At 48.9% G+C, this 23,293-nt stretch overlaps 1 protein-coding gene and 1 long non-coding RNA gene across 2 annotated transcripts; one reads left to right on the forward strand and one right to left on the reverse strand.

Annotated features, from left to right (window-relative positions):
- The first annotated feature begins 2,976 nt into the window (after positions 1-2,976).
- URM1 (ubiquitin related modifier 1) lies at positions 2,977-19,896 on the forward strand. The gene is made up of 5 exons (XM_085077146.1): positions 2,977-3,059; positions 5,693-5,763; positions 17,793-17,874; positions 18,872-18,920; positions 19,643-19,896. Exons 1-5 carry the CDS (start codon positions 3,025-3,027, stop codon positions 19,709-19,711), a joined length of 306 nt encoding a protein of 101 aa, XP_084933272.1. The 5' UTR covers positions 2,977-3,024; the 3' UTR covers positions 19,712-19,896.
- Positions 19,670-22,739, reverse strand: LOC146429942 (uncharacterized). Its single transcript, XR_014855503.1, has 2 exons — positions 22,642-22,739; positions 19,670-22,248 (listed from the first exon to the last, which is right to left on the reverse strand). It is a non-coding gene; the product is annotated as an uncharacterized LOC146429942 (long non-coding RNA).
- Positions 22,740-23,293: the final 554 nt, after the last annotated feature.

Below are 23,293 nucleotides of genomic sequence, written 5' to 3' on the forward strand. Positions count from 1 at the left end.
CTCGGCCGCAGAAAGAGGCTAACAGCGGCGGGCGAGCCACCCCCTCAGCTTTGAGTATCACTTTCAGCTATTCTGAAGGTTAAACGCCTGTTTAGAGCTCCCTATTGAAGGTAGAGCCGGGGGTGCGGCATTGTTCGGACGCCCTCCCGCTTTGTCTGGCCGCTTTCAGGGATGCCCTGAATGGGAAGCAGCCCCCCCAGCCCAGCACCCCGGCAGAAGGGCTCCCGGGGGAGAGGCGCTTCCTCCCGCCCTAATGACATTCAGGCCTCCATCGGTTCAGCTCCCGCTTTCTTTCTGCTGCAGTTTAACCCGGGCACAGAGGCCGGGCTCCATCTTACTGATCTCTGCTTGACACCCAATTACCACATGAATGGGAGAGAAAGGCTGCAAAAGGCTTTAACTCCCACTGACCCTCCTTCCCCTCTGCCTGCTTCCCCCTCTCCCCGTCCTACCCCCTCGCCTTTCTCCGGCGGAGGGAGTTCAAAACTGAGACGGGGAAATCAAACAAAGCCCCGAGTAAGGAAACCCATTGTCACCGCCTCCACGATGACTCCCCTTTCGCCAGCTATTGTTCCCCTTGAAGTTTGACTTGCTGTGTGGAAGGATGCGAGCAGCTGTTTGCGCATTCCCCTGATGTTTTATTGAAAAATAATTGAATCGTCAGTTCGGGGCTCTCTGATAAAATGTTTCCTCGTAGCGCTAGGCCCTGCTGTATTTATAAACTACGTTTCCCTGTAGGATGTGATGGCGACCTAAAACGTTTCCTCCAGGATAAACCCTCACTGGACGGATGGAGGCATGTTCCTTCTGCACTCAAGGGGAGAGAGAAAGTGTGCAAACGGCAGGGAAAAAGCCAGAAACCAGGAGTGAGACAAAAGAAATTAACCCCTCTTCATTGCCAGGCTCAGTTTCCAACCTGTTCCCTTTGTCTGGCGCAGTTGGCTTTGTGGGAGGGGAATGGTGGGAGCAGCCAGAACCCTTGGTCAGTGGCCTCCTGCCCCAAGAACCCAAGTGAGCACCACAGCTACCTGGGTTTTATGTACCTGTTTATCAAACACCATCCGTGTTTACAGCACTTTAACAATGCCAGAATTACATTTTCTCGAGGAGACTGTGTGCTTGCTTTCCCCATCCCAGTTATATCCCAGAGAATTTGTGGTGCTCTGATTTCAGCGCTCAGTATGGAGACAGGACTCACTCTTCTCCCAAGCACACAATGTCCATAAAAACGTCCCCCGTATCTCACTGTTTGTCCAGGACAATTGTTAACAGTAACCAGCTTTGAATGCTTGAATGAGCCAAATTGGTATTTATGACTACTGTTCCCTTTCTTGTAATTTATATTTGCTTTTCCAGGGAGGTACTAACACTAAATCTGTAACATTTTGTTGTGTAAGTCAGGCATCAAGATTCTTTTAGGAGCTAGTTCTGCTTTTATTTGGCCTCATAAATGATTTCTGGGAGCAAGAAGAATAGCTCATATAAAACCATAACTGCAAACACTGATCTGGAATCAAGATTACCAGATCCTCTGAACACAGAATGCTTCACTCATTTCTGAAGTGAAGATTTTTGTCGAAGGCTTTTTTGCCCAGCTGCTTTTTCACACAATTCCATCCTGGGCCATATCTCCGAGATACTCAAAAATGCCTTGGGATTTAGAGATATTTAAAATCCAGCTGGAATTTTTGGATGAAGACCACGGTCAACAGCTTTGCGGCTCTGCCATCACGTAACCCCGGCAGCGACGGCAGCATTCATCTGCCGGAGGGACCGGCCTTTCCTGGGGCCCAGCCCGGAGAATGATCTCCTCGGAGAACAAAAGGCCATTACAAACACCACCACCTTCTGCTCCCGGGGTTAGGCGTACTCTGACCCCCGTTAGCATAAACGAAGAGCAATCTGTCTGTGTAAATTTATGCCCCTTACACATAATGCATCATGTATATGCATAGCTATTACATTTCTATGTGCATGTGTGCACGCGTACGTGTATTTTTTAAACCCAAACCCTCCGCGGAGTGGAGGGAGGGTTAAGGGGCTGCAGTTTTTCTACCAGTGCTGCCCCTGTGCAGCTCCATGTTGTGGGGGAGAAGCACAGCCCAGCTGTCACCGCCATGGCTGCGTCCTGCCTGTGTACACGGGCCTTCTCTGGGGACAGGAGGGGAAAACAAACAGGCGACAGATGTGAGCCGCGTTGTTTAACGCTGTGCTGGGGGTGCCTGGCGCCGTGGGGATGTGCTGGCTGGCCCGAGCAGGATGGGATGCTGAACACACACCCCTGATGCAGAACTGCATCTTCCCTGTGGTGACAGGAGCCATCGTTAGCATCACCCGGATGTTTCTGGTCCCCCACCACAATCCCAATGTGCTGCGATGCAGGTTGGCATCACAGAATCACAGAATTGTGGGTTTGGGAGGGACCTCTGGAGATCATCCAGTCCAACCCCCTGCCAAGGCTGGGTCACCTGGAGCTGGTGAAACAAGAATGCACCCAGGTGGGTTTGGAATGTCTCCAGGGAGGCAGTTCCAGTGCTCTGCCATCCTCAATGTAAAGAACTTCTTCCTCACGTTGAGGTGGAACTTCTTGTGTTATAGCAGCCTTGCTGCAGGGAAACCTCTGCTGGGAAACCCTTGTCGGGAAACCTGTCTGCAGCTCCTGCCTTAGCGCAGCCCCAGTGCTCTGAGCACGGGAGCAGGGCTCTGTGTGTGGCTCTGAGCACGGGAATGGGCTTTCTATGCGCACTGAAGCCTGAACTTGGTGCAAATATCGCTATTTAAAAATAAAACAGCCAGGCACGGGCCGCGCTGCTCGCCGGGCCCCAGCACTGCGGGAGCTTCTCCGGCGGAGGAACGGGAGCAGGGAGGATGTGTCAGGAGGGGTCTGGCCGGCGGGCAGAGCCCATGGCCGCCACACCGTGCCTCGCCGTTGCCAGGGCAACGCGGCGCGGCCGGAAGTCTTAAGCGGCACTTCCGGCGCGGCCCGCGCGCGCCGGCCCCTCCCTCCCGCCCGCCGCCGCCAAGATGGCGGCGCCCGTGTCGCTGCAGGTGGAGTTCGGGTGAGCGCGGGCGGCGGCGGGCCGGGCCGGGCACAGGGCAGGGCCGGGATGGGCCGCGGTGGGCTGGCCCCTCGGTGAGGCGGCCGCGGCATTGCGGCGGGGTGGCTGTTTCGTGCGGCCTGCGGGGCCGCTGCGGGCACGTCTGGGCCCGGGCGCTGCCGCTGTCACGGGGCTGCGGGGCTGGGGGAGCTGCCGCCCCCGGGGAGCCAGGCACCGGCGGGAGGGGCCGGACACCGCCGCAGCGTGTCCGCAGTGTGAGGCCGGGCCGCCCTGCCCGTTTGTCCCGGCGCCTCGCTCCCGTCTCTCTGTGAGCGTCCTCTACCAGGCCTTTCTTTTCTTTTCACCTCTTTCAAACTTTCCGAGTTTTTTTTTTTTTTAAATTTTAATTATTAAAATTATTTATAAAAACCTCCCCTTCGTTTCTCGGCTTTTTTTTTTCTGAGCACTGTCTGTGTGTTTGTGTGTGTACACGTGTCCTCACTGTGCTTTTGTCTGAGCCGTGTCAGGACTGTAAAGCTGCCAGCTCTTCACTGTAGCATTTCAGTTTCCAGGCCTTTGCTGCTGTACTGTCAGCATTGCTCACGCTCTGGCCCTGGGATCTTAAAGCATTTGCAGTGGAAGCTGTGCATATTTGTGGAAATACTTGTGTTATTTCGTTAAAGCCTCCTTTTAGCAGAAGCTAAAAGGCTGCTATTTATTCGCTTTTTCCCACCCTTTCACGAACACAGAAATGCCATAACCCTTTAAATACCCTTCTCCTTAAGAATCCTTTCCTCTATCTTTCCCGCTTCCAGCTGCAGCAACTCTCCTAATTTTCCCAGAAGAGTGAGATGCATTTTTGCTTCCCTTGGAAATGCATAAATGAGCTCTCTATGTAGGAACCACAGCTGAGTTCCCCACAGCTCGCGCCTTACAGAAGGACCTTATCTCTCAATCTACATTTCCCGCTGTAACAAAGCGTGACCTTGTTTTCCTTACATGAAAAAATGTTTTTCATATAATTGTTGTGACTTGTTCCCTCGCATGAATCTCGGCTCATGTTAATAATCACTGCTTCAATTTTGAGATAACTATTTGTTGTGAGCTGGTGGAAGAACACCAACAGAGTGCTCTTTAGGAGAGCTGCTGCATATAAGTAACGCTGCTGAGAGCATAACAAGGGTTCTGTTGTGCTTTGCCACTGCAGAGCCAAGAAAATCTACTGTGGCATTTTTAGATATTGAATTTAAAGGAACTTAGTAATGTCTGGAAGTATCTTTGTTGGTATTTAGGTGGGCATTGTTTGTTTTAAATATTTCTCTTTATTATGTTGGTTTCCAAGGGAGGAGAGGCACCAGTAAGTTCCCAGAAAGTAACTTCATAGGAAAATTGTTCCTAAGCAATCTACATTTAAGTTGGAAGAACATTTTGCCACAGTTATATGCCCTTTGAAAATGGGTTGGTAATTTTTCTACCTCAGTTGAATATTAAGTGAATTGAGTTTTTAAGAGTTCTCTAGTTGTTAAAATTTTGGCCAGTGTAGAGTTCAGTCTGGAGTCAAAAGCTCACACCCTCTGCTGCTGTGTCCTGTAACTTTTGTGTTTATTATCCATGTCCCTACTCACATGGTAAAATTTTATAATCTAAGATTGAGTTTGGCCTGTGGCCTCACAATGTCATGAAAACTGATTGATGGTGGTAAAGCTGAAGATTTTCACAGCTGTACTTCTTCCAGAACAGGAGCAGAGGTGAGGAGCTTGCTGAGGCTTCTAAGTTGCAGTTACAAAAATTAATTACTCTTTTGAAGAGCCTAAGATTAGGTGCCTGGACCCAGTTCAAATCCCATTCTTTTCCAGTGTGAGGACCAGCTCTTTTACTTGCCAGCCTCTGCCTATCCTGCTCACACCTGATCTGTGCTTGGTGAGGCCATCAGTTGTTATCTGAGGGTATTCCCTAATGTGTTCCAAGTGTCAGAAGAGGGATGAACATCAAGGTTGTTCAGTGGAGGAAGATTGTGTATTTATTTATTTATATTTTACCTTGCCATCCTGATCTCTTGCTTCTTGCAGTCAAGTCTCCCTCTGGGAGTCTTGGTGGTTAGTAGATCAAGAAAGAGTTGTCAGGACTCTTGGGCAGCTGGCTCTGACTTGCTCTGTAACCTCGTGTGAGTCGTTTCCCCTCTCTGTGTGTTCACACACGGAAGCTGGGGGAATATTTATTCCAGAAGGATGCTCAATTTTGAGACTTCTGGCTAGCAGGTGTTAGGGACGAGCGACATTGGACGTAGTGTGATGGCTGTAGTGTTGTTTGGGCAGAAGCAGTGCCAGTGGCTGGAGAGGGAAGGCAGCACTGCACAGCCGTTTGGGAGCACATGGAGATGGGAACCATCCTCCCGTTCTGTTGGGATGATGCCTGGCACCGTGGGGTTCTGGCCCACAGCAGAGCCTCCTCTCTGTGCTGGCGACAGGAGCTGGCAGCTTCCCCTATGAACTAGTGGTTTGTGACAGGAAAAAACAAGACAAAGGGAATCCTGTGCTAAATATAGTCTGTGTCATTTGTTTTCTCTGTTGTGGCATCTATGTAAATCGCCTCTTTTGTACTGTCTTCTTTTGACAATAAAGCAAAATCTCAGTGGTTCATTGTTTTTATTTCAGAGGTGGTGCAGAACTCTTGTTCGATGGTGTCAAAAAGCATCAGGTGACTTTGCCCTGTCAACCAGAGCCTTGTGAGTATCAGAACCTGTTGGATAACTTGACAAAATAACAACAAACGAAACAAACAAAGCTGGTTTGTACAGCACTTTGAGTTGGCAACAGGGATCAAAGTATTTTAAAAGCTCTTTCAGACATGCCATAGATCAGGCAGCTTGACAAACAGGGGTTAGTTCTCAAAGTCTGAGTTCTTTCCTGTCCTCCAAGCACTTGTGAATCAAGTCCTTCCTTAAGACTTTTGCCTCCCTCCTGCTGGATAGACAACAGCCTCTGGATGTTTCCATCAAGTCTACGTTTGTCTTTCTTGGTACTTGAAACCACCAATAACCTCCTCTCTCCTTTGTTTTTTCTGCCTGTTCTGAGGTTTCCAGGAGGCACATATATATATATATATATGTATATATGTGTGTATGTATGTTTGTGTGGTGTATAGATATGTGGGGGCATGTGTATCAATGTAACATAAATGCTGTTTATCTACTCATTTGACTTTTCAGGTAAATGTGATAACTTTAATATGAGCTCTGCAGTGGAAAACAGCAAACCTAGTGCTCAAATGGGATGCTGGATCCTGCCCATGGCCTTCCCTGCAGTAAAAAACAGGACTTGAGTGTCCCAAGGATAAGCAGTCATAATTCCTGGTTTGCAATTTGGAATATCAATACAGAGCAGTGCTGCACTAACTCACTTATTTGTGTGCATACTTGAGTTGTAGTGTAATTTTGCCACAGGTATGTTCTGAATTTTTCCAGATAGATAGCACTGCTTTATGCTATTTGAGTGGGATTATAAACCAAAATAACACAAAGCCATCAGGGAATATTAACAACCAATATCTCATGAGTGGCTGATACCATAATCTATGTGCTGGGAACCTCCAGGCCTGAAATCTTTTTGCTGTGCCTGGAAGTAATTAGAGATTGGTAGAAGTGCTTTTGATGCTTGGACATAAGTATGTGTAATTCAAGTATAATAGGAGTACTGGAATATCGTGTTATCTTGTGGTTAAGGACAGGGACTAAGGCTCCAGAAACATGACCTGATGCTGATTTGCTTTGTGAGTTTAGTCGTGTTGCTTAACTTTCCCCTGTTGCTAGTGATACTTTCATGTATCACAAGAGAATGCAGCATTAAATTCCAGCACTGTTAAGGCACTTCAGATCCTTAAATGAAAGGTAGTAAAGAAATACTAAACCACTCATTTAGTTGGTTTATAAACTTGGGGGCTAGAGCATAATTTTCTTCAGTCCTCTGCAAATTTAAAATACCCAGCAACACCCACTGCTTTGGTGGTGTTCAAACCATGATCAGATGCTCAAGAAAAAGGGGTTATTACAGGAGGACTTTATTTCTGCCAGGGGAGGGGAGGATATTAATACCAAAGAGGGATTCTTCCCAGCCCGATGGTTGTCAGTGGTGCAGTTGTACTTGAAGCTGCTGGGAAGACTTCTGCAGCCTTAGTAGGATCTGTGTTTATCCTAAGGGATAAATCTCTCCCTGAAGGTCTGTCAGCCTCAGGGTTCAAACTCATGATCTCCAGTGATTCATTCCAGATTCAGCTAACACATTATTGCTCCCAGCTTTTCCTGCTGCCTTGTTTTCCAGATGCTGCTATCCCTGTGACAGGAATGGCAGAACTGACAGTGCCCCCTTGCCAGCTCCCCTGGTTTGCTGCTGTCCTGTGCCTTGGCTGCCAGGGAGGTTTCATTTTGGGGCTGGTTGTGGTTTGCAGCATCTGAGGAGCATAAACTGAGCTGTGAGGCAGCTGCTGTAATGACATTTACAGCCAGCACAAGGATGGGGCAGGCAGAGGTGGCCTCAGTGTCTGACAGTAAAGGATTGCTGGAGACACCCCTTGTGGTACTTCCAGAGGACAATTATGTTGTAGTGGTAAGCAATCAATTGAATCATATCAGAAACATATGAATAAATTTGTAAGTTCTTTCAGTTTTATGTTGTTCCTAATGCTGTGTATTTCCCTTGTTCGCACTAACAAATTTTAACTCACCTGTCTCTGGGTAAATAAAGATATATATAGCATGTTCCCTGTTGCCCTCATGCAGCCAAAATTGCAATGATTAGAGAAATAAAACAGCTCAGTTTTACTCGGCACATCCTGTTGCTTACCTTACCCTGAATGTCCATCACTGAATTCTCCGGGGAAAGATCCGTAGTATGAACACCGCTTGAAGACATGCACTTCTAACCCCATTTAAAGTGATTTCATTAGCTGCCAAGCTTATTTTTGGACATTTTGGCCTCTCTTACCTACTCTTCCTTTCTTTCTAGGTTATTTTTGTCTTTGTCCTCCTTTTTGCAGAACAGCTGCTTCTCTCTGGGATATTAGGCCCACCTATATTTTAATTGTTTAGGCATTTTTATACATATCCCAGAAGTGAAGGGAGGTGGAAAATTATATGAAGAAATACCTACAAATGCTTACATGAATAAAACAAGCTGTGCTCCCGAGTTGGCAGGGGCAATCAGTGTTCTCTAAATGATAATGTTGCTTGGGCAAACTCTTTATGTGGTCATTTATTTTTTTCTGGTAACAGGCACTAAATGGAAAGTAGGTGGGTTCCAGATCCACTTAACTTTTTCCAGAAGATTTGATTCTCTGTCCTTTTCTGATGTCTGGAGATGGACTCCTGGAGGGATTGGGAATGGCAGGAAGGAAGGAAGCTGCAAATTGGACAAAAGCAAGCCATGAGGGGTACAGCCATGTGGCAGGACCTATTTTTATTATCCAAGGGGCATTTTGTATCTTAATGTCAGTTAAACAGGAGTTCTTTATTTCCAGAGCAGAGCTCTCTCAGTCTGCATGTTGAAGTTGCTGCTAAGTAGGAATGTAGAAAGGTGTGGTGTATGTGCATAGGCAGCTAAGCCACACTTTGTGCAGGACTATGTAATCTTGTAGAGCTGTTGCAGAAGGAAGATCTCAAGTTAAACAAGAATCTTGTCCCAAATTTCTGGCTATTCTGATGATCTCATTGATAATGCTGTTAGAGGATCTAAAGGCATTATGCCCTGTTGGCTTCTTCTGCATAAAAACAGTGTGTGTGGGAGAAAGCAGCTGGGGGAATAACGATATTTGTCACATAGAAAGAGGATTAAATTGGCAGGGAAATCAACTTTATTTTCAAGCATCTAAGAGGCTATTAGAGACAATGGAGCATAAAAGAGAGAAACCCTAGATTAAAAACTGAAAATGTATTTGGCAGCCTCCTCCTGAAACAAGCCACAGTAATTTAACCAAGTGCTTCAGTAATCAAATAGATCATTGTATGACTGCTCTGCAAGTGATGCCGGAGCTCGTTCCTCCATCTCACTGGGACTCACAGTGGTGGATTTGTCTTGGCCATGTGAGTTGCATGGATGCTGTTGGAAGGGTGGGAACTCACTGCCATTGTTTAACCCTTGTAGTAATTTCAGGTTTAGCTCAGCAGCATCATCTAATGAAGAGTGTTTACAAAACCTCTCTGCTGTGCTGCCTTCTGGATGTTGTACCCAGAGGCTGGAGCTGTGTGTAAAGTCTCTGGCACTTGTGCTGCAGACTGCTCAGCTGCTGTCACAGACCTTTAAATTCCAATTTTTCCTGTGGCTTCAGTGGTGGAACTTGTGTTTTTGGAGCAGCGGTGACCAGTTTCAGTGGTGCTTGCTTGGGCCTCCCGGGCTAATCAAGAATTCACACTGTGTTTTGGCACTTTACAAGTCTGGATGGTTAAATTATTAATCACTGTGTTTTGGTAATCGTTTGTGGTTTCCCTTTACCAAAACCCTAGGGGAAAAAAGCCCACTGCCAATCAGATTTTTTTTTTAGAGGGAAAATTAAAATAATCTGCCAAGTGCTGCTTATGTTGAATCCCCATAGAGAAGAGCATGGTGTGCTCCTCGAGAGCTTTGCTTTCCAGGGGCCTTGTTCTGCACAGCATGGAGGACTGCTGGGGACTTGGGAGCATTCATCTTCTGAAAAAAGAGCCTGGGGATCTCGAGAGATCAGACCTGTGATACAGGCAGGGTGGCTTACAAAATACAGCATGGCACGTGTTCAGAGTTGACTGAGGTGCTGAGCCAAAACAACCTGTAAAATCCAACGTAGCAGTTGGCGTTGGTTGTTGGTAAGTGCCCAGCTATTGCTGGGTAGTATTGAGTCATTAATATTCTGGCATGCTTTTATTGCTCTGTTTATTACTCCTAACATTTTAAAACTTGCTCCAGAGAAAGAATAAAAATACATTTGCTAATGTAGAGGCTTATTAGAAGAATGATAAAAAAAACCCCCATAGATCTATGGAACTTCATGCAGTCAAATCTTTTTAACCACAGTGTGTGGTACTTGCAGCTCTCAAAGGGCTTGGGTTATTCCCCTCCTTGTGCATCCCACTCGTGCATCTCTTTTAAGCAGGAAATTACAGATTTGGTGGCAAGGGAAGGGGACTCGGTGGGTTACACCGGGTGGGAGCTCAGGCTGGACCAGGTGAGCCCTGGAGCTGCTGCCAGGGATGCAAATCATGATGGTTTGCAGCACCAGACCCGTCATGATGCCGCAGCGCTGCCGCGTCGCGATCGAGCAGTTCCTGGCGTGGGGCTCAGCTCTGGGTCCCTGTCCCAGCGAGGCCACAGGTCCCTTTAGAGGGAGCAGGGAAACAAACGCTTGTCCTCACAGGAGCAGCCCTGTCACCCTCCCGGGAGGCCGTGGAGCCGCGTTGCCGGATCAGCTCATCCCAACTCATTGTGGAAGGAGCTTCCCAGGCACTGGGAAACCAGCTCTTGTGTGTGACCAAATCCCTGGGATAACAAAGCCTGGCTGTTACACCCTCCTTCCCAGCCGCTGTATTGCAGTGCGGACACCTAGCAGGATAACCCCTCTGTGCCACCCCCCCTCCGCTCCCTCTTTTCTCTTGGTGGGATTTGCTGTGCTGACAGCGCTGTTCAGAGGGTGGCAGCGGAGCAGGGCTGGGGAGGAGGATCCGGGCCCTTTAAACCGCTTAGCATGCGGTTCACACGGCTCCGGGCCAGCTGTTCCTTTCTCCTCCTGCCCTCACTCGCAGGAGTTGTTTGCTGAGCTCAGAGCTCCTGTGCAAAATTGCTTTTCAAAAGAGCCACTTTCTGCTTAATTAAACAATGAGCCGCCGTCCCTCTGCACATCTGTAAAGCTCCCTCCGCAGCCCCTTTATCCCACAAACTGCTCCATTCTTACCTCCATTCACTTGTAAATCTTACCCCCCCTCTCCTCCACCCTGATCATCTCACTGGCCCTTTCTTTTTCCCTTTCAAGTAAGACTGAGGGGCTTGGAGTATCTGTGGGGGTGGCTGGGTTGGGTGGACAGGAATCGGTTTAATGGTGCTTGGCCCTGTATGAAAGTCTAATAATAGCAAAGCAGATCTGAGCCCAAAAGTGAGAGGCGATTTCTGTATTTAGAGGAATAAAATCATGGCAGTTTCCTGAGCTGAGCTGAGACACTGACTCATCCAGCAGCCAGAGGGGACACAGCCACCAGCCAGGCTGGGAGGGGGGCAAGGAGTTGACTTCAAGGCATTTTCTGATCCAGCTGGCAGTGCCAGGGAGAGCCCAGCCCAGGGAATTCCCTCGGCCGGGCTGGCTGCATGCAGGGCAGTGCCAGGCTGCCAGGGAATCCCTCTCCACGCTGGCAGGAGCAGCCACCTTCCTCTGTGGTCCAAGGTTGCACATCAGTTCTGTGTAACCTCTCTAATAGCAATAAGGTTTTCTTTTTTAGCCCTCAGTGCCTGTGCACACACCCAAAACTCAGAAACCAGGAAAACAGAAGAGAGGGGAAATTTCAGTGTGCTGGGTTTTGGCAAAGCTTTACGCTGGTGGTTAGTAATGCATTCTCTGAATTGTCTTGCTGAGAGCTTAAAAAAAAATTAACCAGTAACATTCAAGGTTAAACAGGATAAATGAATGGAAAAGTGATGAGGTGGGATATCTCCTTTATCATTGGGAAGGACAGATTATAGCCAGGGTGATGCAATATCATCTAGCATAGATTGATAGGGAGGAATGAAGAAATGGGAGTTTAGTGCATTAGCAGAAGATTCCTGACTGCAAAAACTATTAGACCATGGCACAGTCTCCTTGGGGTTTGGTAGCAGGTCTACAGTGCTCAAGCCTCTTAAAATCAGAGCAGACAAGGCTCAGGACAGTCTTTTGTTGAGAATAATTCTGCACTGGCAGAAGGATAAAATCACAGGACCTGTTAAGGAGATATATTTTTTAATGTCTGCGATCCCCAGGCTGGTACTTTGCTGCTGGGGCAATGGTCTTTGAGGCTCTCTCAGCTCCTTCCTTTGACAATTTTCAACGAGAGGCAAGACCCTGGGCCAGCACTAGTGATCTGTGATCCTAATTAAAAGAGACAGTTTGGTGCACTGGCATTTATTGGGAAGCCTGGAGTGACAATAGCGTTGGGTGTTACGGGATTAGATGCTCTGACTTTGGAAATGAGTAGGGATTAGGTTTACCCTGAGAATCAGCTCGAAGCTGCTTTTTGTGTCATGGGAGCTGATGGATCTGGAGGCTTGCTGCTGGCTAGCGGTGGGATTGGGGATCCCTTGAACTTGTATTCTCCTACCAGCAATCTCTGGGCAGTGGAAGATCCCAAGCAGCTCCTCTCCAGTTCATAAGCATTGTGATTAAAACCTCAGGGCTGAGAATTGCTGGGTGATAGCTGGGATTCTGAGTCTCCACTGCTAACAGGAAGGCTATGAAAGACCTCTGTGATCCTTTTCCATTTTGTGGACACAAGAAAATTAAGAAGAGCATTGCTCTTCTAGATGAGAAGCAAGAAAAAGATGTCTTAAAGCAATTAAAAATTACAGAAGCCAAGGCCTTGGTGTTCGTTTGTAGCAGACAAGAACAGATGAGAGCAACAATTGCAATTCTCTTACGCCTGGCTGTAGTTACCCCCTAATTTCTTCCCTAGTACTTAAATCACTGCCCATTCCAGTGTGTGGCAGGATTGGCTTGTGCACTTGTCAGAGAAAATGGATTTTGCTCTTGCTGCAAAATTTGCCTGGCTGCTCACTGTGCATAGTACTGAATCCATTTGCCTGTGACTCCATTTATATCAGCTATTCCAGGTCTTCTTCTGCAGTTTATGGCACACCATGGTCTGCTTCAGAGAGTGATTTGCATATCAGATGGGAGGCCAGAGGAGTTGGAAGGATCCCTTAGGTCAGTTTTTGAGCACTTTTAGAGAGCAGATTCCTGGTGGGTCCTCAGATCCAACAGCAAAGAGCAGTCATGCACCTGGAATGGCAGCAGGTATTGGGAGCTGGTTTGTCTGATTTAAAAACAAGCTGCTTAAGCAGGGAAAGGGGCATACAAATTGTCTTTCCATACATTTCCATGCAGGCAGGGGGAATAATGGCAGAGGAGCGGCAGGGAAGGGGCTTTGTCATGGTTACAGGCCGGTGGCTGAGAATGTGGGTGGAGCAGCGCTCGTCCAGAGTTAGTGACCTCAGCAAATTGGAGCTCAGCCATGGTCAGTATGATAAATGATCTTATTCTGGGTCAAAGAAATGGTACCCCACAGGGAGGTATCCGCAAGGCGGCCCGGGAAAGCACCGTGCTCCTGCAGCACTGACCCCTTAGTGACCAGTGCTGCATATATCTTATTTATTGCAGACCAGAAGGGAATTTTCCATGGTTCAGCCTTTATAGGGTTCCCCTATTTCCCTCAAATCATCTCCTGGTTCTGCAGCCAAGGCAAGAAAATGGGTGTAATTACACCTTCTGGGTGCCCTTTGAGGCACTGTGGGCTTTGTGTAAGTTTGTACATAGATTTTAAGGTAGGGGACATGGAGGTGTGTTGTCCTTGCATGTGTGTGTGAGTCTACCAGTGACCTGTGCAGCTCCCTGGGTGTGTCAACTGATACCACAGTTGCACAAAATCCTTCCATGTTTCTGCACCTTTATCAGTTCAGTGTGATATCCTTCTGGTGCAACACCCAGCTTGGTGTTTCTTATTCGAGGCACCTGGTTTCTCTCTGCACACAGCAAGTGCCCTCTTTGCTGAGTTATCCCTGATGAATCTGTCAGGCCCAGGAGGTTTTATTGAGCCAGGAAAGATCTATGGTTTTCAGACCTGCTTTTGAGGGTGCAAATGAACCCAGGCAGTGCTAAAATGGAGTATTAGATGCATTCCTGTTGCAGAGGAAGCTCAGCAGATTGCTCATGAAGGAACAGTTGGGGCAATGCAGGTCAGGCCTTGGAGGATTCATAGGACAGAGCAGACTGCAGTTCTGTCTGCCACGACCAGGAGGGTTTGTGGTGCAGCTGGGCTGAGCAGGAGCCGAGGCTGTTTGGTTTAGTGTGTGCTTGCTGCAGTTCCTGCATCCCATCCTCTTGCGTGACACGGCAATGACTTTGTGTCACTGCAAGCACACACCTCGTTTTCCTGAGCGCTGTGTTTCGCTGGGTGATTGGTTTTCTGCATATATTGTGGGCTTGAGCTCCCATCTGTGCACTTGAACTAAGCAGTTTTCTCAAACGTTTTTAGTTTTTTTTCTTTTTTTTTAATTAACTTTAGGTTATTTTTTCCTGAGAATTTGGAGAGGGTTGATGTGCTGTTAGCACAGGCAGCAGAAGCTGTCTCTGTGTACAAATAACACAGGGATTTCCTACCATGTGCTTCAGTCCCTCCTTTGCAGTTTGAGAATATTTCCGCTTCCTTGGCTGGTTCAGTCTTGCTTCTCTTCTGATGCTGCCAATGGTGAGGACAGTTAATGAGAATTAATAGTGCATTTTTTGATGTGATAGTTGTTTGCTGTCAGTGAAATGGAGTAGGCTACCAAAAGGATTTTAGTAAGACCCTGCAGCAGTGGTAAAAATATATCATTAGGGGGATGAGCTGGGCTCAAGTTGGTGATGCTGGAGCAAAATGCTGTATTGTTTCAACTCTCACCTGAACCTCCCTCTGGAGCCAAAATGCACAGTGGGTTTTGTAGCCAAATGACAGCACCTGTGGTACAACTGTGCTCCTGCCAAAGCAGATGCCTCTGTTCTGTGAAGGAGGCCAGCTTCAAACCAACACGAGTGTGAAATCGCTGCGTTGTAATGATGGTTTAACTTGTCAGCAGATGTGGTGCCTGACCAGGCTGAGATTTTTTCTTTCTTTACATGTCATCTGTAGAGAACCTGCTGTTTGCATAGCATATCCTTGGCCCAGGGAGCTGGAAACCTGTTAGACCCATAGCATAGTATCAGAAAGAAAATGTCTTAGGAACACTACGTGTGTCAACTGTAAGAGATAAGCAGTTGTGCTGTAATTTACCTCTTATTATTTCCATCATGAGAACACAGAGTCCTGAGCTGTTGATCAAGACTGCTGTTCGAGGCACTGAGCTGCAAGATGGCTTCTCCACAGACCACTTGCAGTGGAAGTAATCTTGCTCCTTTTCAATATCTTACTTGTGGGAGATGGTTTTGGTGTGGCTGTGGTCATTTTTCATCCTTTATAATTGATTTGTTCTAGTAATATTGGTGTACAGGACACAGAGATTTGAAGGTGGGTGAAAAAATTCAGTGCTGATAAAGCAGATGAAAGTATTATGTCTTAAGGTTGGTTGTGGAGAAAGGGTCTTAATTTTTGTAGCTTTTGGAGTGGGCAAGCTCCAGGCATGCACAGGGGTGTCTGGTTATTTTTTTCTTTCTGTTTAATTTCTTCAGTATGTGTGTACGTGACTTCTGGGTAGGAGTAAATGAGTGTAGGCTCAGGTGGGGCTGAAAATAACATTTATTATGGAAGGAGATGGGGTGAGGGAGTCTTCCAGCTCAGCCTCGAATAAATCAGTCCACTCGCCCCTCCGTCCAGGCTGCTTCTAGGTGGCTGCCTTTTATCCAGCTGGTGCAGCGTGTTTCTGTTTAAATGATCTCTCCTGAAAGGTCCCAGAGGAAAGGGCTGCTTATTCCATGCAAGGAGAATGGTATATGGCACAGCTCATTGTTGTGTGCCCTGCTGCAAGTGCATAAATATGAAACAGCTCGCGGGCGATGCTGCGGTGGGGCTGGTGTCCCCTTCACACCCCCCTCCCTCTCCTGAAGGCTCCTCTCCATCTTCCTTCCTTTACAGCTTTCATTTCTTGGTGATGGAGAGCAGGAGCCGTTTGGGTGTGAGATCCTGAGGGCTTGACGTTGCAGCAGCATTTTTCAGGGGAGGGTGAATGTGCTTAACTCTTGTTCTGATGGCTGACCGACCGCTGTGCTATGTGTGTGTGTGTGTATATATATATATATATATATATGTATATATTTGTGTGTATATATATGTGTGTGTGTGTGTGTGTGTATGTATGTATTTGTAGATACACACCTTAGTGGTGCTCCCTGTCCCTGGTGCACGTTGCTAGGAAAGAGGCAGAAAATGGTCTATTTTGTTCTTTTAACTATGTGTCATTAGAAGGGAGTCATGGGTTGGCCCCAGGCAGGTGATCCAGCTCACCAGGCAGTTTTGAGGCACAAAGCAGCTCCTTTTGCCCAGATCAGAGCAATCCAGTGCTCAGAGGCAGCAATACCTGTTGTGCTCTGGGCAGCCCTGCAGTGGCACTGAGGTGTTGGGGTCAGAGTGCTGGTTTGGAGGCACCAATGCCCTAGGAAAGCAGGGGGAACAGAGGGAATCTCAGAGCATCCCCCTCCCCCTTTCCCCAGGAGAAGAGGCCCCCATCTGCTGCAGATGAACATATCCCCATTGCCTAGTTGATATGCACCTGCCTACACCAGGGCTGTTCATCCTGGGTGTGACAGAAGCAATGAAGGTGACATTATTTGGAAGAGCCCCAGTTTGGCTCTGGGTAACATCTGTGATCCCATAAAATCCTGGGGTAAGGCCTGGGATGAGTCAAGCCTGTATACACACATTTATTATTGCTGGTCATGAAACAAACACAGGAAGAATGGTACACAGAGTGAATTTAGCTCTGTGGAAATGTTCCTCATGACTACAGTGAGCTTACCTCATATAAGAAACCCATCCTGCTATCCCCACTCCTCCTGGGGCAGGGCTTCAGCCCTCACTGGTGGATTTGTGCCTTCAGAAAGCTTCCTTGCTTCTTGAAAACAAACAAAACTCTTTTGGGGCTTTCAAAGGGCTGTTTAAAGGAGCCCCGGGAGAATAACTGATTGTGGATTCGGAATGATGAAGTGGTTTGTGGAACGGTGAAATATAGAGGCAAATGCAGGAGAACTCCACATTGCAATTTGTCAGCTTCTCTAAACCCTGTAACGGATTGTTCTCCCCCCTCTGTCTCTTCTCACCTCTCCAATAGGAAATTAACTGATGCTATCACTAAAGAAATTGTTTTTGCCTCACAAAGTAAAATTGATACTATAAAAACCCACCAGCAGTGTCTCCTCCTCCTTTTACATGAAGACAAATCCTTCCTGTCACCTACTGAAATGGAAAGATAAAGGCTAAGCTTTAATAAAGAAGCTCTAAGCATAAAGTGTAGAAGAAGGGAGCAGGCACAGTGTGGGGAACACACCACAGCAGCAGGTGTGATGCTGAGGGATGCTGCAAGTGTCCAAAATGCAGCTACTGGCCAGGGCCCATCTGTCTGTTTAAGGCACAGCCACGGACAGGTTTGGGCCCCAAAGCTCCAAATGTCTCCAAGAGTTGGTGCTGGTTTTGGTGCAAAAGTGTCTGTCTTTGTTCCTTTCAGCTTCTTAGGCTTGTTTGTTTGGACTTTTTAAATCTAATTAAGCACACAGAGAATTAGACATAATTTGTTGGGTGGCAGCATAATGCACAGGATATGGGCTGTATGAAAGAGAACTGAACATCAGGAATCTGCTGCCAGATTGGTGCTTCAGCAGGAGATGCATTCATTCTTTGTGGGATGAGCTTTCTGTGGGAAACTTCTTCTGCCAAACCCTAGGGACAGGACTGTCTGTGGGTTTCTTTGCAGCTATCCCCATCCATCCTGCATGTTCCTCATCTGCTCTTTCGTGGATAAACAATCACTTTGCTTTGACATCACTGGGAACCATCAGCTAGTTTGTAAACCTTGTCCTTTCTCCTTCCAGGGGATATCAGAAACCTGCTCAAGTGGATCAAACAGAATCTGCTGAAAGAGCGACCAGAATTATTTATTCAAGGGGAGTCTGTGTAAGTACAGCTGTTAGGAATCCTCCTTGTCTTTCTCTCTTGATCCCCATGGTTTGTGGGATTTTTTCTCTTTGGGGGGGGAGGGTCAGTGACCATGAAAACACAGGATTTGCTAAAATGCTAATGGGAGGTATCCCACCCATACCTTGCACTCTCCACAGAGACCATCTTTTGCAGCCCTCACCCCAAATGTTTAAACCTTAAACATGAAGCAGGGCCATTTGTACTTTCTCTCTATTGTCACTTGGAACAGCATAACACCTGTATCCTTAATTCCAGGAGTTTTAGCAGGTCTGTCTGTTCCCTGCTGACATCACTGGGACTGAAGTAGTCATTCTGAGAAATGCCAACAAATACTTCTTCTGGGAAATGTATTTTTATTAGCAAAACGGGGCCAGCCTCGTGGAGTGGGGGGGAGAAAGAAGGCAAGAGAAATGGAGCAGAGTGAGCTGTGCAAGCCATCCCTGACTGCGGGGTGGCGCTGGGGGTGTTTAACATTCGTCACGGATCTTTGTGAGCTGAAGCGTGTGCCAGGTCCCCTGGTAACAGGAGAGACAATTGCAGGACACTGAAGATCAAAGAGGGGGAATCCCTTTGCTGAGAATCAGGGGCTTGGAGTGGATCCCAGGTGTTTAATGCCTGTGGTAGGGGCACCGGAATGGCTTTCCCTACCTTCACATCGAGCTCTCTGCGCTCGACTGTCGTGCGTGGGTTTTAATTACCTGGCTTTTCTGCATCGTACGGAAATGCAGTCATCCTGGAGCATCCTCGGGAAGGATGCCTTTTCATTCAAATGAGCTCTGGGATTGCTCCTGCGTCCCCTTTATTTGATCTAGAAAGGGCACAGACTGTACCTGTTTCCACCTCCATGCTAGGATCCCTTTTTTGGCTTTATAGGCAGTCAGCTTGTGATCTGTGCTGTGACATCCCTTGTTCTTAACTATTTGTGGAGCTTTTTAGCAGCCCTCTATCCTAATTATTTTTCTCTATTCTGCAGGAGGCCAGGAATTTTGGTGCTCATCAACGATGCAGACTGGGAACTAATGGTCTGTACTCCTTCAGTTTGACTTTCTTTGTTGAAAATATTGCTCTCTCTGTTCTGTGGTTGCTCTCACAGAAGCTATTTCTGATTCTTGCCCCAAGCAAAGCATCTTGTATTTGAGGGGGAAGGGGCAAGCTGGAATCTCTCTCCTGTACTGTGGCTGTTCAAAAGCCTGGAGCCTCTCTCTAACCTGCTGAGTCTCATCAGCCAGACAGGGTCTGAAGAGAGATCACCCTTTTTTCCTGGTCTCTGGCACTGGGTTTTGCACCTCTGGCCACCGGTGGGTTCCCCCACATGTGGGGTGACAGTGTGGGAGGCACCTGGGACCTTCGGGCCCCACACAGAACCACCTTCCCCTGCTGTTAGGTGGTGCCTGGCAGGTGAAGGCCACGGGGAGATTTCAACTCAAACAGGCACCTGGTAAATGTCTTTCCTTCTCAGCCCACTGTTGTGCTCAGACAACAAACAGCCCCTCGCCATTTCCCTGCCTCAGGCAACCACCTGTTCTGTCAAAATCCTGGTCCAGAAAGCGCTGTGGGGCAATGAGCGTCAGCGCTGTCGCTGTGGCTGATCCCTCACCTTTGCTTCTGTTAGGATGAAAACATCAGTCTGTCCCCTTCTGCTCTCCCTAACACTCACCATCTTTTTTATGAGCTATTTTCTCTTTGCAGCTTGTATTTGGAAATGACATTTAAACCATTTTTCATTTTTTTTCTTGGCCTGCAGGGTGAGCTGGATTATAAACTCCAGGACCAGGATAATGTGCTTTTCATCTCAACATTGCACGGCGGGTGAACTCCTGAAAAAACAAGAGGATGTAAATCCAAATCCCTGGGCAAAAAAACCCAAACAAAAACCTTAACCTACCCAAACCTCTTTTGAACTGCCTGTGTCCAGTCTCTGCATCTTTGCCACTGAGTTCACTTGTTCTAGACATCCAAATAAAGCCCCGCCAGCCTGCGGCCTTCTGTCCACCACAACAGCATCCATCTATTGGTTCTCATTTCACCTCTCCTGACTGCACTTCCAGGTACTCTGATGAGCAGAGAGCACCTCAGCATATGGGACTTTTTTCTTCTCTGACAGCAGGAAGAGGGGTCCTGAACCCTGAGTAGGATCATGTGTCTTTGCAGGCAGTGAGGCGTTCTGGAGGAGTTGTGCCTGTTTTGGGGGAAGGCTGGGATGCCTCTGCCTTGGTGCTGGGAACCAAGCAGGATTCTTTTAACAGGATACTTAGTGTTGGTACAGTCTCTGCACCAGCCACGGGAAGGGTGAGGAAGTGCAAGGAAAAAAAGGCAGCTTGACTAGCTTTTCCATGAGGTAGCAAACATGACAGCTCCAGAGCCCTCTGAAGTGACTTTCCACTTGTCATGATATTTATTTATGGGACGCAGGAGAGAAATAGGCTTTTTTTGTTCTGTATTTCTGATCTCTCATGCTGCTTTCATACCAGAGCTGAGGCAGGGTGAAGTACTGGCCTATGAATAACGTCAATTTATAACGATTTGGTTGGAGGGGAAACAAACCCTCACCCGGCCTGAGACAGCACAGAGTGATCAGGGCAGCAAATGATCTTTCTGTCACCGTGATAGACAGAATTGATCAGGCTGCACTGCATTCTGTGCAGGTGGGAGCTGCAGCCTGGCTGGGGAAGGGCTGGAGATGCACTGTTAAAGTGCCAAGATCTGAGAAAGTCAGTGGCTTTTAACCCTTTCCATCAGTGGGAGGGAGAGGCTTCTTGCTGCATGCCCTGAGGAGGTCCTGTGAGCGCTGTGGAAGTGGGTGTGTGTGGCTCTGCTAGGGCGTGGGTGTTTTTGGCTTTCCAGAAGTTTCCTCGGATAGATGGACTGGCCCCTGCCAGCCAGGAGGCCCCAGCGTGAGCAGAAGGGATGGGGTCAGAGAGGATAGTGTTGGCACCAACAGGTCTGAAACTGCTGCATGAGCTTCCAGGAGTGCCTGACCAGGGTTGTCCTCCTGCACTCCCCCCTGCCCTGCTCACCTGTTTTGGCACAGCTCCGGCAGCATGCAGAGGGCCCCGGCGGCAGCTCCTGCCTGAGCCGCGGCTGTTGCGGAGCAGAGGGTTCGCCAGTGCTCAGCCAGTGCATCTCGGGACTGATCTGCACCACGTACTGCTCCGAGAGCCCTCGATCTTCAGGAGCTGCCGAGGAGGTGGGGAGCAGCCAGTGCACCAGCCCCTGCTCAGGCAGCCTGGCCCAACACCCCGAGTGCTGCGCACAAGGAGCCTCTCCCGCCCTGCGCCTGCCTGACGGAGGAATTCCTCTGTCTGATGCGGAGAGAGGAATTCTCTCAGCTGCCTTCTCCACTGACTCCTCTCTCACGTTTACCCCTCCACAACCTGCATAACTAAAGTCACCCACGGACTACGATGCTGCTGCATATGAGGAGCCCCAACTTCAACCCACTGCTGGTGACAAACCGATATTCAGCCTTTTCCAAATCCAGCCAGAGCGACTTGAGTCCAGCTCACGCCGTTTGTAAATGACACAGACAGGCCAAAGGCTCTTCTCTGTCCTGAGTTCCTGGCCATTATCTTTGCTGGGCCGGGGCAGCGGTGGAGGATTCCAGGTGGTAGTAGGAGCTGGCTGAAAAACAAGGAACCTGTGTGGCGTGCTGCTTGAAACGGACTGAAACACGATGGGAAAAGGCAGGTTCGTCTTCAGCGCTGCTGCCTGCCCTTCCTCTATGCTGCATCTGTGCCTTAGGCTGGGCTTGTCTGTTCTCATCCCCCACAGCTGTTTGCTTAAATAGGATGGTTTCCTTCCCCGGGAACTGTTACTCCCCTTGATAGTGCAGGTAGACCCAGGTGGCTTAGCTCCTGCTGTAGTAAAAGCTGCCAATCACTGCTAAAAAAAGCTAGAAATGGGAAGATGAGGGAAGCTGGGGGGTGGAGAAGAGGGGTACAGCAAAATCCTGTAACAACAACAGCAACAAAAAGTTTCTGAAATAAAAGCCTTTTAAGACATTCTCTGACTCCAGCTTTGTCCTAGATAGGCTCTTGGTGAAATTCTGCTCGGATCTTGTAATGCTTCCCTCCTCCTCCTGGGTTTCCTTGGCAGCCCCGGCCGAGCCGCTTGGCTGGTGGATTCATAAAGCCTCTCTGTTAGAGCGAGCCTTCCTCCGGCCGCCGTTCCGCGGGGGCTGCTCTGCTCCGAGGGGCTCGCCGAGCCCCGCCGCGGCGGTGAGGGCCGTGCCCGCAGCCCGGGGCTGCTCTCCGCCGAGCCGCCCGGTGCCCGAGCGGCGGGGCTGCTTCCCAGCCCGACGGAGACCCGGCGCAGTCGGAGCGGCCTCCGTGTGCCCGGGGCCAGCCGGGGCTGCGACAAGAGCTTGAGAAGAGTGTCCCGGTTTAGGGGGCCGGGCGCACGCCGAAATACGTTAGATGAAATAAAGCCGCAATGTTAAAATAGATAAATAAATAAACACCAGAAGGATAAACCGGGATGGAGCCGCAGGGCCGAAGCGCCTGCCCGCCGCGCCCGGCTGCGGCCCCACGGCTCCCGGCAAAGAGCCGGTGCCCGAGGCTCGGCCTCTCCGTCCCTGCCCGGTGCCTGCCGGTCGGGGCTGCCCGTCCCGGTGATGACCCGGCTAGTGTTTGACGCATGAAGACCGAGCCCCCTCGGCCGCGCCGAGCGGAGCCGCCGCCGGTGTTTCCTTAGTTTCCCTAAAATCCTGGCCCCGACCCCCGGGCCGCAGCCGGGAGGGGTTACCTGCCGTGCCCCGGGCCCGGGGAAAGTCCGTCCTCCGTCCTGTGCCCCGAGCACCGTTCTGGAGCCCCGCCGGAGGAGGTGAAACCTCTGCTACAGATGTCCAGACACAATTCTTGGTTCGTACGGCTCCATCGCACAAGAATTGCGTTTGGACAATCAGGAGCGGAGATTCCCATCCCGGGCTCGCGGGATCTTCCAGGGGGAATCCGGCTGGAGCCTGGAAAAGAAGGACACACGGGCCCTGAGCCGGCTCCCGCCGCCCCCCGCTCCCGTTCCCCGGCCCCATCGAGATGCTGCTCTGGCCCCGACAAGTTTCAAGCGCGGCCGCGGCGCTTAGCATCCCGGGTTCCATTTAATGGCACCGTGAGGAGTTTAATTTTATCAACTCGTTTCTTAACCGCCCCCCCCAAAAAAAAATTAAAAACCAGCTCTATTAAAAAAAAAAAAAAGGAAAAAAAGAAAAATTAAGAAAAAAAGAAGAAAAAGAAAAAAAAAAAACAACGTAGGAGAAAAAAAAAAGGAAAAAATAAAGAAAAAATAAAAAAGGTAGAAAACGAAAATCAACGATCCATCCCTGCCGGAGCAGCGCCGGTGGAGCGCGGGCTCCGTGCGCCGGGTCTGGCGGCCGCGGCGGGGCTCGGTGCCTCCAGCA

The sequence above is a fragment of the Lichenostomus cassidix genome, chromosome 17, assembly GCF_008360975.1.
Source record: "Lichenostomus cassidix isolate B80296 chromosome 17, HeHo_3.0, whole genome shotgun sequence".
NCBI classification, from domain to species: Eukaryota; Metazoa; Chordata; class Aves; order Passeriformes; family Meliphagidae; genus Lichenostomus; species Lichenostomus cassidix.

What these genes read in the sequence shown, in the direction of transcription:
- URM1 (XM_085077146.1), top strand. Translation starts at nt 3,025, where the DNA reads ATGGCGGCGCCCGTGTCGCTGCAGGTGGAGTTCGG. An exon ending in TCGCTGCAGGTGGAGTTCGG is followed by an intron (nt 3,060 to 5,692) that starts GTGAGCGCGGGC and finishes TTTTTATTTCAG; the next exon opens with AGGTGGTGCAGAACTCTTGT. An exon ending in ATGCAGACTGGGAACTAATG is followed by an intron (nt 18,921 to 19,642) that starts GTCTGTACTCCT and finishes CTTGGCCTGCAG; the next exon opens with GGTGAGCTGGATTATAAACT.